General features: G+C 45.4%; 1 protein-coding gene across 1 annotated transcript; it reads left to right on the forward strand.

Moving 5' to 3' along the window:
* The first annotated feature begins 1,479 nt into the window (after positions 1-1,479).
* Positions 1,480-2,160, forward strand: LOC124682932 (cysteine proteinase inhibitor-like). Its single transcript, XM_047217532.1, has 2 exons — positions 1,480-1,707; positions 1,829-2,160. The coding sequence occupies exons 1-2, from the start codon at positions 1,504-1,506 to the stop codon at positions 2,141-2,143; spliced, it is 519 nt and encodes a 172-aa protein (XP_047073488.1). The 5' UTR covers positions 1,480-1,503; the 3' UTR covers positions 2,144-2,160.
* The last annotated feature ends 13,310 nt before the right edge of the window (positions 2,161-15,470 follow it).

Consider the following 15,470-nt stretch of genomic DNA (forward strand, 5'->3'; position numbering starts at 1 on the left):
ACAAGTGCTGTATTTTTTTTGTTCTGGCAATGTTATAATGAACTGACATGTGTTAGTACAATGATCTGGTTTGTGTGGTGAGCTAACGTAAAAGACACCTAAAAATGCACTTTGAATGGACCATTCATACTGAAGCACTCAATCCCTCAAAAAATAATCTGATCTACAGCTCTTTAAAAATATTGAAACATACAAGTTGATCTTTATTGCTCCATATGTGTGCACAGGCTTCTGCCTAAACTTTTTGCCGATTATGGCTATGAGCTTGCAGAGAGGGGGCGCATCTTGGCGCGGCAGGATATCTCGTAGAGCACCACCTTGCCCTTCACGTCGTCGGGGAGGGATCTGCAGCCGCAGTCGTCTAGGTCGATGTTGGCGCCGGGGAACACGAGTGGGAGCTGGCGCTCGACGGTGTTGTTCCGCAGTTGGAACAACGACTCGTCATCGAGCTCCTACCCGTTAAGCCGTTGCCGAGTTTGACGGTGGTGCGGATCGCATGGTTTGTGGTACCGGCCGCGACCGTGAGCATCCACGATGCTCTGTTGTGCACGAAGCCGATGGTCGGCGCAGCAATGACAGCTGCGGCGTTGACGAAGAGGCTGCTCTCCGTGGCGATGGCGATGAAGTCGTAGCTGAACTGCGCGTCGTCAGACGCGTCGACGGAGAAGGAGATCACGTTGACGCCATCCTTTACCGCGGCGTCGAGCCTGGCATGATCTCCATGATGGACACCACGCACACAAATAACTGCTTCTTTTATAGCCTAAAATTTGCTTGGTCGGATGGTTTGGTTGATGTGTTGAGCCAGCATGACATACACTGAAGTTGGCATTCGTTTGGACCATTAAATATACACTTTGGTTGGACATGGGATTGGCGACTTGGCGTTCAAAATGACCTGCAAAAGGTGGTGTGCTAGCTGGATACATGATGCTCTTGATACAACGGCGTTGGAAACTTCCGTTAAACATCCATGCTCTCGCGGCAGGATTCCATGCTCCATATAGCACATCCTACGGCTGGATGAGGGTGCATAGCTAGCCATGCGGGTAGCCCACTATTTTGCATATATATATATATATATATATATATATATAGAGCCCAACTATTCTCGAACCCCCCTTAAGAGGGGTTCTAGAATAGCTATTCTCGAACCCCCTCAACCGGAAAACCGACCGAACTGACTCCTCCCCACCTTCTTCCCTTTCGGCCAACCCAAATCCCCCAATCCCGCATCGCCTTCTTCCCGCAGGTAGCCCGCGCCGCGCCGCCCCGCCCAGTCCTCCCCCAGCCTTCTTCCCTCAGGCAGCCGCATCGGCCCTCGCCCCGTCCTCCCCCATCACGCCGCCTCGCTCCCTCCTCCTACCTTCTTCCCGCAGCCAGCCCGCATCGCCCTCCCTGAGCGCGCCGCCTCCTCCTCCTACCTTCTTCCCACAGCGCGCCGCCCCCTCCTCCTACCTTCTTCCCACAGCGCAAGGAAAGCAAAACCGGAACCTCCAGAGCATGCGCGTTGCTGCAACCCGGCCCGTCTCCTCCGCTCCCGTCCTCGCCGCCCTAGCCCTTCTCCTCATCGGCTCCGCCTCCCTCGCGACCGGAGCCATGGCCGGCCACGTCCTCGGCGGCAAGACCGACACCCCCGCCGCCGCCAACAGCCTCGAGACCGACGGCCTCGCCCGCTTCGCCGTTGACGAGCACAACAAGCACCAGGTGACGCGATCTACTTCCTCCCCCCTCTCTTCCCCCTTCCCTGGCGGTCTACTTTGATGAATTGGAGATCGATTGCGGTTCTGATTTGTGAGTTGCGCGCGTCGTGGTGGTGGTGCTGCAGAACACGCTCCTAGAGTTCGTGCGGGTCGTGGAGGCCAAGGAGCAGGTGGTGGCCGGCACCGTGCACCACCTCACGCTCGAGGCGCTCGAGGCCGGCAGGAACAAGATCTACGAGGCAAAGTTCTGGGTCAAGCCCTGGCTCAACTTCAAGGAGCTGCAGGAGTTCGTCCACACCGGGGACGCAACCTCATTCACCACATCCGACCTCGGCGCCAAGAAAGGTATGCCCACCGCTCGTCCGATCGCCGCGATCTGTTGTACGTTACTTGGTGGTAGGTGCTACTCGGGTTGTGCTTGTTTGCTCGTACCTATGTGACTGAAAATGAATACTTGTGATGCTTTGACTGGTAGGTGTTTGTAGAAATGCATGTTGCCTGATATTCGAATTCTAAAGACGTGTATTCGTTCAGAATGATTGGCTGAGAAATCAGTGCTCTAGATCACCCATTGGGGGTGGGTGTGGAATGGTGGATGAAAGTATGGACTCACTAATTTGCGCCAGAAGCTGTTAACCTTTTGCTCCAGTGTTTGAGATCTCCTGACTGATCCAACGAACTTGCATCATACATAACATTGATTTGCTTTATCACCAACCCTGTAGTGGGCGTTACTGATAGCTTGGAAATTAATGTGGGATTGTAATTCCTTCGGTCAGATAAGTTCCACTTTTTTCAGAAAAATGGGTTCAATTCACCCATGTGTAAAAACGTTCTCATGTTTTGCACATAGTTCACTATTTTGAAATCTGGAAATTGAATATAGTGAAAATGAGTTCATTTTTTTTAAAAAAAATGGATTATCCAAAATGAATTACTTCTAATAATTGTCCCAGCAGTTCACATTCTCTATCTAGGAACTCAGTGTGTATACACAAAGTACCGAGCATGCATTTGTTCTTCCTCTTGAAAAAAATAATCAGAAATTAAGTATACACAAAACAGTGAAGTCCGCTTTTATTTAAAATGCAAGTTCGCTAGTCCAACTCAAGGTGTTCATCTTTTTTTGTCCCGAAGTCTTGTTTTGTCGGGAAGTTCACCCCGTATGTGCATGAAGTTCATAATTATCGGGGCACTACAATGCATCTATTAGCACTAAGTTCGTTTCATCTATTAGCATAAGTTCAGTCTCGGTCGAAACCATTCAATCGGTCGGTTGGTGCATCTTTTTTCTTGGGACTCAAGTGTGTTGCCACTACAAATTCTTGTGGTGTCCCAGTCTCAACTTCTGCCGAATTTCCTTAGAAACATTGTAAATGCTTGCTAGGTAAATCATTAATGAATCATTTCATAAAATATTCGTAGATCCTGGTTCTCTCCTGCAATTTATAATTTATGTACGAATTCAGAAGTTCACATTTTGTATGTACGAAGTTCGGTTTCAGTTCTTTTCAAATATGTAAAACAAAAATTAAGCTGATGTAAAAGTCAACATTGCAGGGCAGAGAATCGGCTTCGTGCGTTGCCTCTGAACTGCTGCACGGTGAGCTGCACGAGATAGATTTCGAGTTGCATCATGCGGTGTGGATGGGAGGTCGGAGAGGGGCCGACGGTGTTGTTGGGCGGGGAGGTGCGCTGATGCTCTGTATTCGAGTCTATCATCTAAAGCACAGGTATTGCTGCTACACCACAGCTGCTCCTCCTCTGTCTCCTCCTCTCAGTACTTATCCATGTCAAGTGAAAACAAGTAGTAAGATGGTGTAGCAGCATGAGGCATGCATAGAGGTACGTGGAGCAGCCGCTGTTGTAGTAACTAAGCTAATTTCTTATTATGCTTCGCTCATAGATTGACATATGGGGTGGAGAATAATTGTGTATGTGTTGATGTAGTCTGGTAGTGAAAAGAAGTTCACATAGTTCTCTGAACAAGTTCAGCTTTTATTCTTTGGCTGATCGTTTTGTCCACCTAACAGTGAAGTGAAGTCGTTTGGTTCAGTTTATTTGTCCGAGAAGTTATGTTCTGCCAGCGTGGGGATTCACTCTTTTTTTCATTCACGGCGTTCACTTTTTTAATCCCATGAGTTTGAATCGTTTTTAGTTGACTTTTTTCTCTACTACTTCTGAACTCTCCAATTTCCAATACATGAGTCCACCTCGAAATATATGCATATTGTCTGATCTTAGTTGGATCTTGCTTTTGATACATATACTGTTGATGTGTCGTTCATTAACTAAAAGAAAGAAGTTCACACTATTCACATGGAAAAATGTCACCTTTTATTTCCGCGGAGTTTGTTTTAGTGAGCTCACCTATGTGTATTTCAGTTCACTTTATGTACGTCGACAGTTCAGATTAGTGCTTGATTAATATTCTCACGTTTTTTCATTTGATATGGCTATGTATGAGGCAAAATACTAGCTCACATTTGCTGGTATTATCATGTTTTCTCTATATACGAAACTATTTTTTAGTTGGAACAATTTCATTTGACCCTACAGAAAAGATGCTTATTGTACAAGTAAAAAAGGAAGTTCACCGTGTTAAAAGAAACCATTGCTGGGTAGTTCACGACTTATGTACTGGGGATTCATTCTTACTAGTATGTATGTGCTGATGTGTTTCTGACTATATAAAAAGGTAGAAGTCTAGTTTGCTTACAAAGAAAGTTTACATTTCATTTTGTAGAAGTTCACTACCTCTTGCTGTGATTTCTTTCTGCTGGCGAAAGCTTCTCCAAAAGTTCATTGTCAGCTCGTCTAGAATTAGCATCTCCACTTATATACATAAAAGCAATTCATGTGTGGTTTATTTCCTGTTTACTACAGAGAAATTCACTTATTTTTTCCCCGTAAAGTTCACTCTTCTGTTGTTAGCTATGTGTATGGATGTTCGCTCTATTCTCATATGGAGTTCACTCTTCTCTTTTTCTGAAGTTCGGTTTGGCCTTGTCTTTACGGCGAAGGAGGGAGGTCATGTTCCTGTAAAAAACGAGAGGGGAAAATGCCAGTGATACACTTGTTTATTTTGTACACCTACTCTGTGGCAGACAGTTGGTCATGAAGTTCAGACAGATAGAGTCGTGGAGTTCAGAAAGAGACCAGCATGTGTGAAGTTTAGAGACATGCCTCGGCAGAGTTATTCTGAATTGTAATCTGTAGTCATTGAATATCTGGTAGCATCTCAAGTTCAGGAAACTACAGCTGTTTGCAGTTTTATCTTGTATATGTTCACTTCGTCTCCAAGAGGAAATTCACTCCGCTTGTAGTTTTTTTTTTGGTTGTAAAATTCTATCAAAGTGGAAGTTAATATATTTATGCATTGTACACTTCTCTGAAAAAGTGGAAGTTCATTTTGTACCAAGCCATAGTTCACTTTAAACAAGCTGGTAATTTATTTTTCTCAATCTTAACTTTGTAAGCATAGGAAGTTAACCATGAACATGTCGGAAATTTGCTTTTGTCAAACTTCACTTTGTTCCGAGTGTGAAAGTTCACTTTGAAAATGTTGGAAGTTCATTTTGAGCATGCATGTAACTTCTATACCACGATCGGAAGTTCACTAACAGATATCCCGAGGTTCACTTCCTTAATCAAGCAACTCCATGTATTGTATTTTTTTTGGGCGGAAATCATACGTATAGAAATTGTTTGTACGGCCTCTTATTCTGCAAATTGACCGGCGCTACGTACAATTAGCACTAATATAACTCTATTAATACTCTAACACCCCGCAATGCCACACATAATCAATCTAGATGAGCCAATTTCAAAATGTTCTCGTGTCGGCGTTATCTCCGCTTTTGCGTATTTCAAAAATTAAACTTAAACTATTTAGAATTTGGAAAAATCTTCAACATGAAAAAGGTGCGCCTAGTCAATATCTTTCCAACGCAATATCATTTTGAACATTCCGACAAGTGGTTCGAAAATAAGACCCCCAAAACAGTACGAAAAACCGAGAAGTTAAAAAAGCGGAATCACGTAGTTTCAAATCTGCTCTTAAACCACAGAGAATTTGGAAACATGTTGTACATGAAAAAGATGCGCCTAGTCAATAGCTTTCCAATGGTATATCATACGCATCAATCAAGTAAACGGTTTGAAAATTGGAGCCCAAAAACTGCATGGAAATCGAGAAATCCGCGAAAACGTTGTTTTGTATATTTAAATTTATTTCTAAACAATACAGAATTTGGGAAAACATTGAACACGAAAAATCTGCGAAATTTCCATACGAATTCAATGGTATATTATGTGCATCATTCTGGTAAGTAGTTAAAAAATCAACATAAAATACTATCCGCACGAACATGCAATTCTGGTATTCCGTCGAGAAGTTCACTTGGAAACATCCAAAAGTTCACAAGTGGGTTGCAGAGAAGTTTTGATGCGACGGAAGTTCGCTATATTTTCTGAAGTTCACTTCAAACTAGACTAAAGTTTCGGAAGTTCGCCCTGTACAATATTGAAGTCCGTCGGGAAGTTCAGATTCAGGGGAGAAGAAGTTCACATCCACAGAAGTTCGCTATAATTTTATTACATGCCTGAAACTTTTATACCGTGATCGGAAGTTCACTAACAAATATAAGGAAGTTCACTTCTATATTCGAGCACCTCATGCACTCTGTTTTTTCTCGACGGAAATCATACGCATAGAAATCGTCCGTACAACCACCGATTGCGCAAATCGACCAACTCAATGTACAATTAGCACTAATATAACTCTACTAATACTCCAACATATCGCAATGCCACACCTAATCAATCTAGATGAGCTAATTTTGAAATGTTCTTGTGTCGGCGTTATCTTCACTTTTATGTATTTCTGAAATTAAACTAAAACCATTTAGAATTTGGAAAAACATTCAACATGAAAAAGATTCGCCTAATCAATATCTTTTCAACGCAATATCATTTGGAACATTCCGATAAGTGGTTCGGAAATAAGCCCCAAAAACAGTTCGAAAAACCGAGAAGTTCGAAAAACGTAATCACGTATTTTCAAATCTGCTCTTAAACTATAAAGAATTTAGAAAAGTGTTCTTCATGAAAAAGGTGCGCCTAGTCAGCTCCTTTCCAACGGCATATCATACGCATCATTCCGATAAACGGTTTGAAAACTGGAACCCCAAAACTCTACAAAAATAGAGAAATCCGCGAGAACGTTGTTTTGTATATTTCAAATTAGTTTTAATCAATATATAATTTGGGAAAACAATGAACACGAAAAAGTTGCGAAATTTCTGTGCGAATCCAACGGTATATTATACGCATCAATCCGATAAGTGGTTTGAAAATCATCATGAAAATACTGTCCGCACGAACATGCAATTCTGGTATTCCGTCGAGAAGTTCACTAGGAAAACACCCGTAAGTTCAGAAAGGGTTCGAGAATAGTTATTCTCGAACCGGTTCGAGAATAGCAGACCTATATATATATATGACATATTCATACTACACCCGGGTGTAGTTATACCCACGTGTGTTTCTCATAATCTAGAGAGTATCTATCATACCGGATCGTATGTACATGTAGTTTGAAGTATATAAAACTATTTTGAAAGTATATATACTACTTTGCAGGCAGTATGTACATTTTTTTTTTACGTAGACTCATTTTATATGTATACATATGCATGTATTTCGGATATATAGTGCAAACTATGGGTTCACTTGCATTTTTTTCACAAAACTTTATTTGGAGTATCTTAGATATAGTATACGAACATACTCAAACCGATAAAGTATCATAGATACTTCCGTATGGTAGTATATTAGACATGGGTGTAACTACACCCAGGGGTAGGAAGTATTTATCCTATATATATATATGTATATATATATGCCAGTGTAAGCACAAATAAATGTTTGGCATATCAGAAATAATATTATTATGTTAATTAGGACAAACAACATCTCGCACTGGCGTCAGCTAGTTCTCCTTTTATTCAGAAGAAATACAATTATCCCACGAACATTGTGGCTATTTTTCAACTGAACCACCCCATTGCTAGTACGATTGCTAGTGTGTGATGCTCCAGATAGAAGCACCGTGCTAGGGCTTGGGGGTCTAGTTCACATACCTATACCTGTGGCGGCGAGCAGCGAGCAGCAATGGCGGGGAGGAGTGTCAGGAGGAGCAGCAGAGAGTAGCAACAGGAAGGAGAGGCCACGAATCGGCGACCGCCAGCGGAGAGATGCTGCGATGACAAAATTTTAGACAGGGCAACGGAGAATGAGGATAAGTGCCACTGCCCCCCCAATTTGTCCCCAAAAAATTCAGATTCTTTCCGCCAATTATTCCTCTTAGGCGGTTATAAATCGGAACCGTCTCCAAACCCAAATATTTCGAAGTTGCCGCCAATTTTACACCTTAAATGGTCGAAATATTTAACCGTCTCAACATGATTATTTCAAATTAAACTATAATTATTGGTGGATACATTTTTGGTGGAAATTATATATGTTTGAACATAGAAACATGAGTTCATTTTAAATTCTACATAAATATAGATCCGATCACATTAGCAAGTGACAAAGTAGGCACATTAAACAGACTTAATACATGTTCCATTAACTAGCTAGCAACAAAGTACAGGATACCAAGTCACTTCCTACTAGAACGTCCGAGTATCAATACTCCTCCTAGTCCAAGTCCTAGTCAGAGCCCGACCCCAAATCATTGATGTTGACGACGGCGAAGATAATCTCCACCCTCCGAGTTGGAGTCGTGTGCATGGGCCTCCTAGTGATGAGTATGGCTTGTCCAATCTCTAGATGCTCGGTATGGATGTAGTGTTGCCACCCGTCACCAGTGAAGGAGATGCGGTGATCCCAATCCGTCTTGTAATGGACGATAGTACAAGGGCGAGCATGTGCTCCAGTGTGTAGTTCAACAAAGCCATGTGGAGAGATATTAAGATGACAAACATTGTTCTTAGGTGATTTCTACAATGCAGAAGTGAGATAATTCATTTGATGTTACACAGCCATTATTATAAAAATATATAGCTAGGATCAATTGAAATAATATATATATGTACCATCAGATGCCTCTCAACATTCGTCCTCGTTAAGTGGGTGACAAATGGCACCCCGGTGAAGGAATTCCTTGGAGGAATGATTTGTTGGAGGTGTTCTTTCTCAGCATTGGTAAGTTTCCATCTCTGGGAGATAAGTGGAGATATAGGCGGTTTGTCCTCCTCTTCATCCTCTTCCTCTTCTTCTTCACCACCCCTGTCGTTCAGATAGATGGCAGTGATCTTCGCGACTTTGTCTTCCATCAACCAAAAGCAAATGAAATCACTATCATCTCCGGTTACACGGTGATGGGCAATGAATTGACGCCACCCTTCACCTCACAATAGAGTCCTAGTTTCCTCCTTTTGCACTTCAATCTTGTAGTGACGGCCACACATCCCCCAGAACTGCACACTATCTCCTGTGAGGTTATTGAATCCGCCCCTTACATTGCATGGGACAACCTATGCACCAAAAGCAGAAAATATATTACTACATTTATGCTAACTCTCATGCAATGCAAAGTATGGAAGCTAGCTAGGTACAATATTTGTGTAACCAGTAAATTATAGTACCACTGAATTTCTAAAAGAACCCGGTAGGAGATGAAAACCGAAATGTTTCCCCATTTGGGGCATCTTGCTTTGAAGTGGGTTATGTAGACTTGGCACGGTGCCATATCCTATAGAAGAAGTAACAATGTTTTTTTTCCATGAGGGTTAGACCTCATGCTTTGTTAATTTCCATCGAAATTACACTATGAACATGCTACAAGATAAGTTCCTGAGGGAATCCAATGAAGGAAAAGAGATCTACCAAAGGAGGCCTAAATGGGGAGGGAGTCGGGTGGTGGGGTAGCACTCACCATCATGGGAGACAGCTGTAGAGATGCAGGGCGGAGTCGATGCGGACCGTGCGCGGCGATCGGACCGGCGGTGGGTCGGACGGCCAGCTGCAGAGTCATCGATGCGGACGGGACGCGTCGGTCGGACTGGCGGTAGATCGGATGGCCAGCTGCAGAGTAGTCAATTCGGACGGGGCGCAGCTGTCGGATGGCGAGCAGCGGCGAGGGTTTTTTGACTATCGTGTTTGGAGAATGGGGAAAAGTTCCCCTTCCTGTATTTAGTAGAAAGATGTGTTATCAGAGATGGCTGAAAATGCAAAACGGTCTGACGTGGGCATTACCCTTCGGGTAACTGTTATTTCCCTATCCTGTACGGCCCAACTGGAGGCCCATGAAGACACCCGATGGCAAGGTGGGCCACTACGTCGGTGCCGAAGAAGGTTCCTTGAAGAACAAGACGAAGAAACGAAGAATACAAGGAAAGTCTAGACCTAGGGTCCTTTGTAATCTAGTCGTACCCGGACAGATCTCTCGAGACCTGGCTCCCTATATAAGGACCAGGAGAGGGGCTGCCGAGGGACAATTACAATCTTAGCAACTTTAGTCACCATAAGCCCAGAGCTAGGTACTCGTAGCACTTAGCCTCTCGACGGGATCACAGCCAAAACCTTCGGCACCCCATTGTAACCCGATATTTTCATAATCAAGATCAGACATGCAGGACGTAAGGGTTTTACCTCATCGAGGGCCCCGAACCTGGGTAAATCGCTTTCCCAGCTTGTTTGATAACCGATGTCTCGTGTCAGCCTACAGGATTCCATCTACCCTAAGCCCCAAACGGAGGGCATTGCCGAGGAGTACCCTCGACAATTGGTGCCGTCTGTGGGAAGCCTGTTGGCACAAGATCCGTCATCGGCAGATCCAGCCATGTCGTCGGCAGCTTCGTCGACGCCGTCAGCATCACCAAGCTTGGGGAGTCCGATCCGATTTGGCTCATATGAGTTCACCCCGCACAGCGACTCTTCTCGCTCGACTTTTTCGGGTCTACAAGGAAACATGGATATGACGTTCGGGTGCGTCCACTGCAACGTCAACGCGGAGGGAGTCCTTCGTCTGCTGGAACCGTTCGTCCCCAGATCGGCAAGGAAATTGCCCCCGCCGGCTGATGCGTGTAGTTGACACGTCCGTTGGGAACCCCAAGAGGAAGGTGTGATGCGCACAGCGGCAAGTTTCCCTTAGTAAGAAACCAAGGTTTAATCGAACCAGTAGGAGTCAAGAAGCACGTTGAAGGTTGATGGCGGCAGGATGTAGTGCGGCGCAACACCGGAGATTCCGGCGCCAACGTGGAACCCGCACAACACAACCAAAGTACTTTGCCCCAACGAAACAGATGAGGTTGTCAATCTCACCGGCTTGCTGTAACAAAGGATTAACCGTATTGTGTGGAAGATGATTGTTTGCAGAAAACAGAGAAAACAAGTATTGCGATGAGATTGTATGCGATGTAAAGAATAGGACCGAGGTCCACGATTCACTAGAGGTGTCTCTCCCATAAGATAAAAGCATGTTGGGTGAACAAATTACAGTCGAGCAATTGACAAATAGAGAGGGCATAACAATGCACATACATGTCATGATAAATATAGTGAGATTTAATTGGGCATTACGACAAAGTACATAGACCGCTATCCAAACATGCATCTATGCCTAAAAAGTCCACCTTCGAGTTATCATCCGAACCCCTTCCAGTATTAAGTTGCAAAACAACAGACAATTGCATTAAGTATGGTGCGTAATGTAATCAACAACTACATCCTTAGACATAGCATCAATGTTTTATCCCTAGTGGCAACATCACATCCACAACCTTAGAACTTTCTCGTCATCGTCCCGGATTCAGTGGAGGCATGAACCCACTATCGAGCATAAATACTCCCTCTTGGAGTTAAGAGCAAAAACTTGGCCGAGCCTCTACTAATAACGGAGAGCATGCAAGATCATAAACAACACATAGATAATAACTTGATAATTAACATAACATAGTATTCTCTATCCATCGGATCCCGACAAACACAACATATAGTATTACGGATAGATGATCTTGATCATGTTAGGCAGCTCACAAGATCCGACAATGAAGCACAATGAGGAGAAGACAACCATCTAGCTACTGCTATGGACCCATAGTCCAGGGGTGAACTACTCACTCATCACTCCGGAGGCGACCATGGCGGTGAAGAGTCCTCCGGGAGATGAATCCCCTCTCCGGCAGAGGTGCCGGAGGAGATCTCCGAATCCCCCGAGATGGGATTGGTGGCGGCGGCGTCTCGGTAAGGTTTTCCGTATCGTGGCTCTCGGTACCGGGGGTTTCGCGACGGAGGCTATTTGTAGGCGGAAGGGCAGGTAAGAGGCGGCACGAGGGGCCCACACCATAGGTCGGCGCGACCAGGGCCTGGGCCGCGCCGCCCTGGTGTTTCGCCACCTCGTGGCCCCACTTCGACTCTCCTTCGGTCTTCTGGAAGCTTCGTGGCAAAATAGGACCCTGGGCGTTGATTTCGTCCAATTCCGAGAATATTTCTTTACTAGGATTTCTGAAACCAAAAAGAGCGAAAACAAAGAATCGGCTCTTCAAGCATCTTGTTAATAGGTTAGTTCCAGAAAATGCACGAATATGACATAAAGCGTGCATAAAACATGTAGATATCATCAATAATGTGGCATGGAACATAAGAAATTATCGATACGTCGGAGACGTATCACCGGCCGCAGGATCAATCATGTGATCGTCAATCGATCTTTCGGCTGGCCTGATAGACTCGACGGTTTCGTCTCCACCATCGACTCCCCGATCGACGTCTTTGATGTCGGTTGGATCCGATAACCCTGCATCATCAGAGATGACCTCGTACTACTGCCTGAACTGCGACACCAGGCACGGGTTGGAATCGAGTGACACATCGTTCATCTGCAGTGCCAGGTATTCATCGGGAGAGGACAGTGTCGACAGCGTTGTCAAGGAGGCCAACTGGAAAGTAGTGCGTCATCAAGTCTATGCTGCCAATAACGCAGGAAACACGGGAAACGGAGGAGGAGGAGATCACACCCCTCGCTCTAGCAGACGATAGAATGGCGAAAACAGCGCCAACAACAACAATAGCGATTACACCATCGCGGAGGAAGAATGGGCGGCAGCCCGGGCAGCAGTACTTAATAACACACCGCTTCCCGCCAGAACTTCGGTTGGAACCCTCAATGCCTATCGCTCTATCTTGGAGAAAAATCGGGAGCGAATATTGAACGAGCAGGCCACCCTCGAAAAACGTCTGTTAGCAGCGGATCAATCCAGTGAACGACGGAGGGGACCACGAGGAAGCGCGTCTCGAAGCAGCCAAGGTGTAGGGAGGCATCGATCAAGGCTATCCCGACTTTCGGAGGACACTGCGGGTATGTTAAGACCAAAAACCGTTGAAGGAGCAACTGCCAACCTCGCAGCGTACCTCATCAACCAACGACCCGAAGGTTCTATGGCTCAAGCTCATCGGGGTGCCCTGGAAATCCTCGCAATCTTGGGAGACAATCTGGTTCCACGAAAGGAAAAAGCCCACGCTCCAAGCTAGTGGCTCGAAGCACCGTTCAAGGGACGCCCGAGACGAAACCACCCAGAGTAGAATCGACAAAGCCAGGCGACGGCGAGCCGCAAGGGAGGAGTACGATAGCGACACCTCGGAAGAAAGCCAGGAGTACGGCGGCGAGATGAGGGGAGCTGATTGCTTAAGCTACAAGATCCGTGAGACAATGCAACCCAAAAGGTTCAAACCCACTCCCACTGATGCCGCTAAGTATGATGGACAGCACGAGCCGAGGTCGTGGATAGATGATTACTTACAGACTGTGATCCTACACAAAGGAAATCAGATATCAGCAATGCAGTGCTTGCAACTTTACTTGAAAGATTCGGCACGGGCCTGGTTGAGAGGCCTGCCGAAGGGTTCCATCAAGTCGTGGGATGACCTGGTGGACGCTTTCGTCACAAACTTCCAGACAACATACAAGAGGCCTGTTGGGATCGATGAATTACGGTACTGCCAGCAGAAGCCGAAGGAGTCGATGCGTGCGTACATCGGGAGGTTCACTAAACTCCTGAACGCCGCTGAAGATGTTTCCGTTGACAGAGCAGTCGACGCCTTTAGCGATGGCATTCGACGTGAAACCTACATAAAGGAGCTTGGGCAAGAAGCCGAAGACTATAATAAAGTTAATGGAGATCGCCAACAGCTGGGCTGATGGCGAAGACAACGTACGAAGGCCTCGACAGCGCAGCGACGACGAAGACGACGATCAGCCGAGGCATGATTCGGGTGGTCAAAGGGATCGTCGTAATAAAAGGAAAGACCGCAGTTACGATGACAGCAACTTGGTAGCCGTGGGATATTCCGATCGACGAGATGATCGGTATGATGACAGGCGAGACGATCGACATGACGGCAATCGGAGTAACTCTGGGAACCGTGGCAACTACAAACCTCGACCTCAGAGGACCCCCGAGTTACCCTTCGCTGAGCAGATAAACGCTCCTTGCTACCTGCATGCCTACATTGATCAAAAAGATAACAAGAAAAAGTTAAGCCACCTGCTCAGAGACTGTCGACAGTTCATCGAGATGCAGAAGCTCATCCAGCAGTAGCAGCCAATCCCACCTCCACCTCCACCTCAGCACCAGATCCAGCAAGTCCAGCCTCACAACTCTAACGAGTCCTTTCCTCCACCACATGGAAAAATGAGTATGATTCATAGGACCGGTGTTTCGAGAAGGGAGATGAAGAGGCTCACCCAAGAAATCAACCTGGCAGAAAGCATTATGGCTAATATTCCCGAATATATCGACTGGTCATCTCAGAGCATTATGTTCAGCAGAGCGGATCACCCGATGACAATCCCAAAGCCAGGGCACGCTGCCTTAGTAGTTGAGGCGCAAATCGGAGGGTTTAAGATGAGCAAAGTTTTCATGGACGGTGGAAGCGGATTAAACCTGATATTCCTCGACATGATCAAAAGCATGGGAATCACGATGAGGATGCTAGAAGAAACGGATACCTGTTTCCATGGAATTCTCCCCACCTTACCGGCGTACTCTCTTGGCAAAGTTTACCTGAACGTTGTCTTTGGAAAACCCGACAACTTCAGGAAGGAAAAGATCGAGTTCGAAGTAGTAAACTGGGAATCACAGTACCATGCTATACTCGGAAGATCAGCTTATGCCAAGTTCATGGCTGTGCCGCCTTACGCATACCTCAAGCTGAAAATGCCTGGGAACAATGGAACAAACATCATAGTCTATGGAAGTTTTTCACGCTCGGACAACTGTGATCATGAGTTTCAGAGGATTATTGCGAAGTTCGGGCTCAAACAGGAACCTGTCGACTTCCCTTCAAAACCGTCAGCAATCGATAGTAAGGAAGATGAACGCGTCAAGAAGACGAAGAAGAAGCCAGCCGACCTTTCCCTGGAAGCTTCGACAGTGAAAACCTCGACAGCTGATGGCAAGGTCATTACGGAAGAAAACAAAACTCCGGCAATCGCCGCGATAACTCGTGATGAAACTAGTGATGCTTCCAAAGCCACTGGTACGGCGGACAAGCTTGAAGATAAGAAGAACCCTCCTCTTGCTTAAAAGGATGGATAGCATTATATTTAGTTTTTCTCTTTTCACCAGGGCTCTTTTTAGCCCCCTAGTTTTTCGCTTACTTTATTAATGAAGACTCAAGTTTTGTTTCTTTGAAGAATTGCAGTAATTCGGGGCACCCGAACTACATTGTCAGGATCTTTGTTCAACGGACATCGGT

The sequence above is a fragment of the Lolium rigidum genome, chromosome 1 (genome assembly GCF_022539505.1).
Source record: "Lolium rigidum isolate FL_2022 chromosome 1, APGP_CSIRO_Lrig_0.1, whole genome shotgun sequence".
Classification (NCBI taxonomy): Eukaryota; Viridiplantae; Streptophyta; class Magnoliopsida; order Poales; family Poaceae; genus Lolium; species Lolium rigidum.

What these genes read in the sequence shown, in the direction of transcription:
- LOC124682932 (XM_047217532.1), top strand. Translation starts at nt 1,504, where the DNA reads ATGCGCGTTGCTGCAACCCGGCCCGTCTCCTCCGCTCCCGTCCTCGCC. An exon ending in ACGAGCACAACAAGCACCAG is followed by an intron (nt 1,708 to 1,828) that starts GTGACGCGATCT and finishes GTGGTGCTGCAG; the next exon opens with AACACGCTCCTAGAGTTCGT.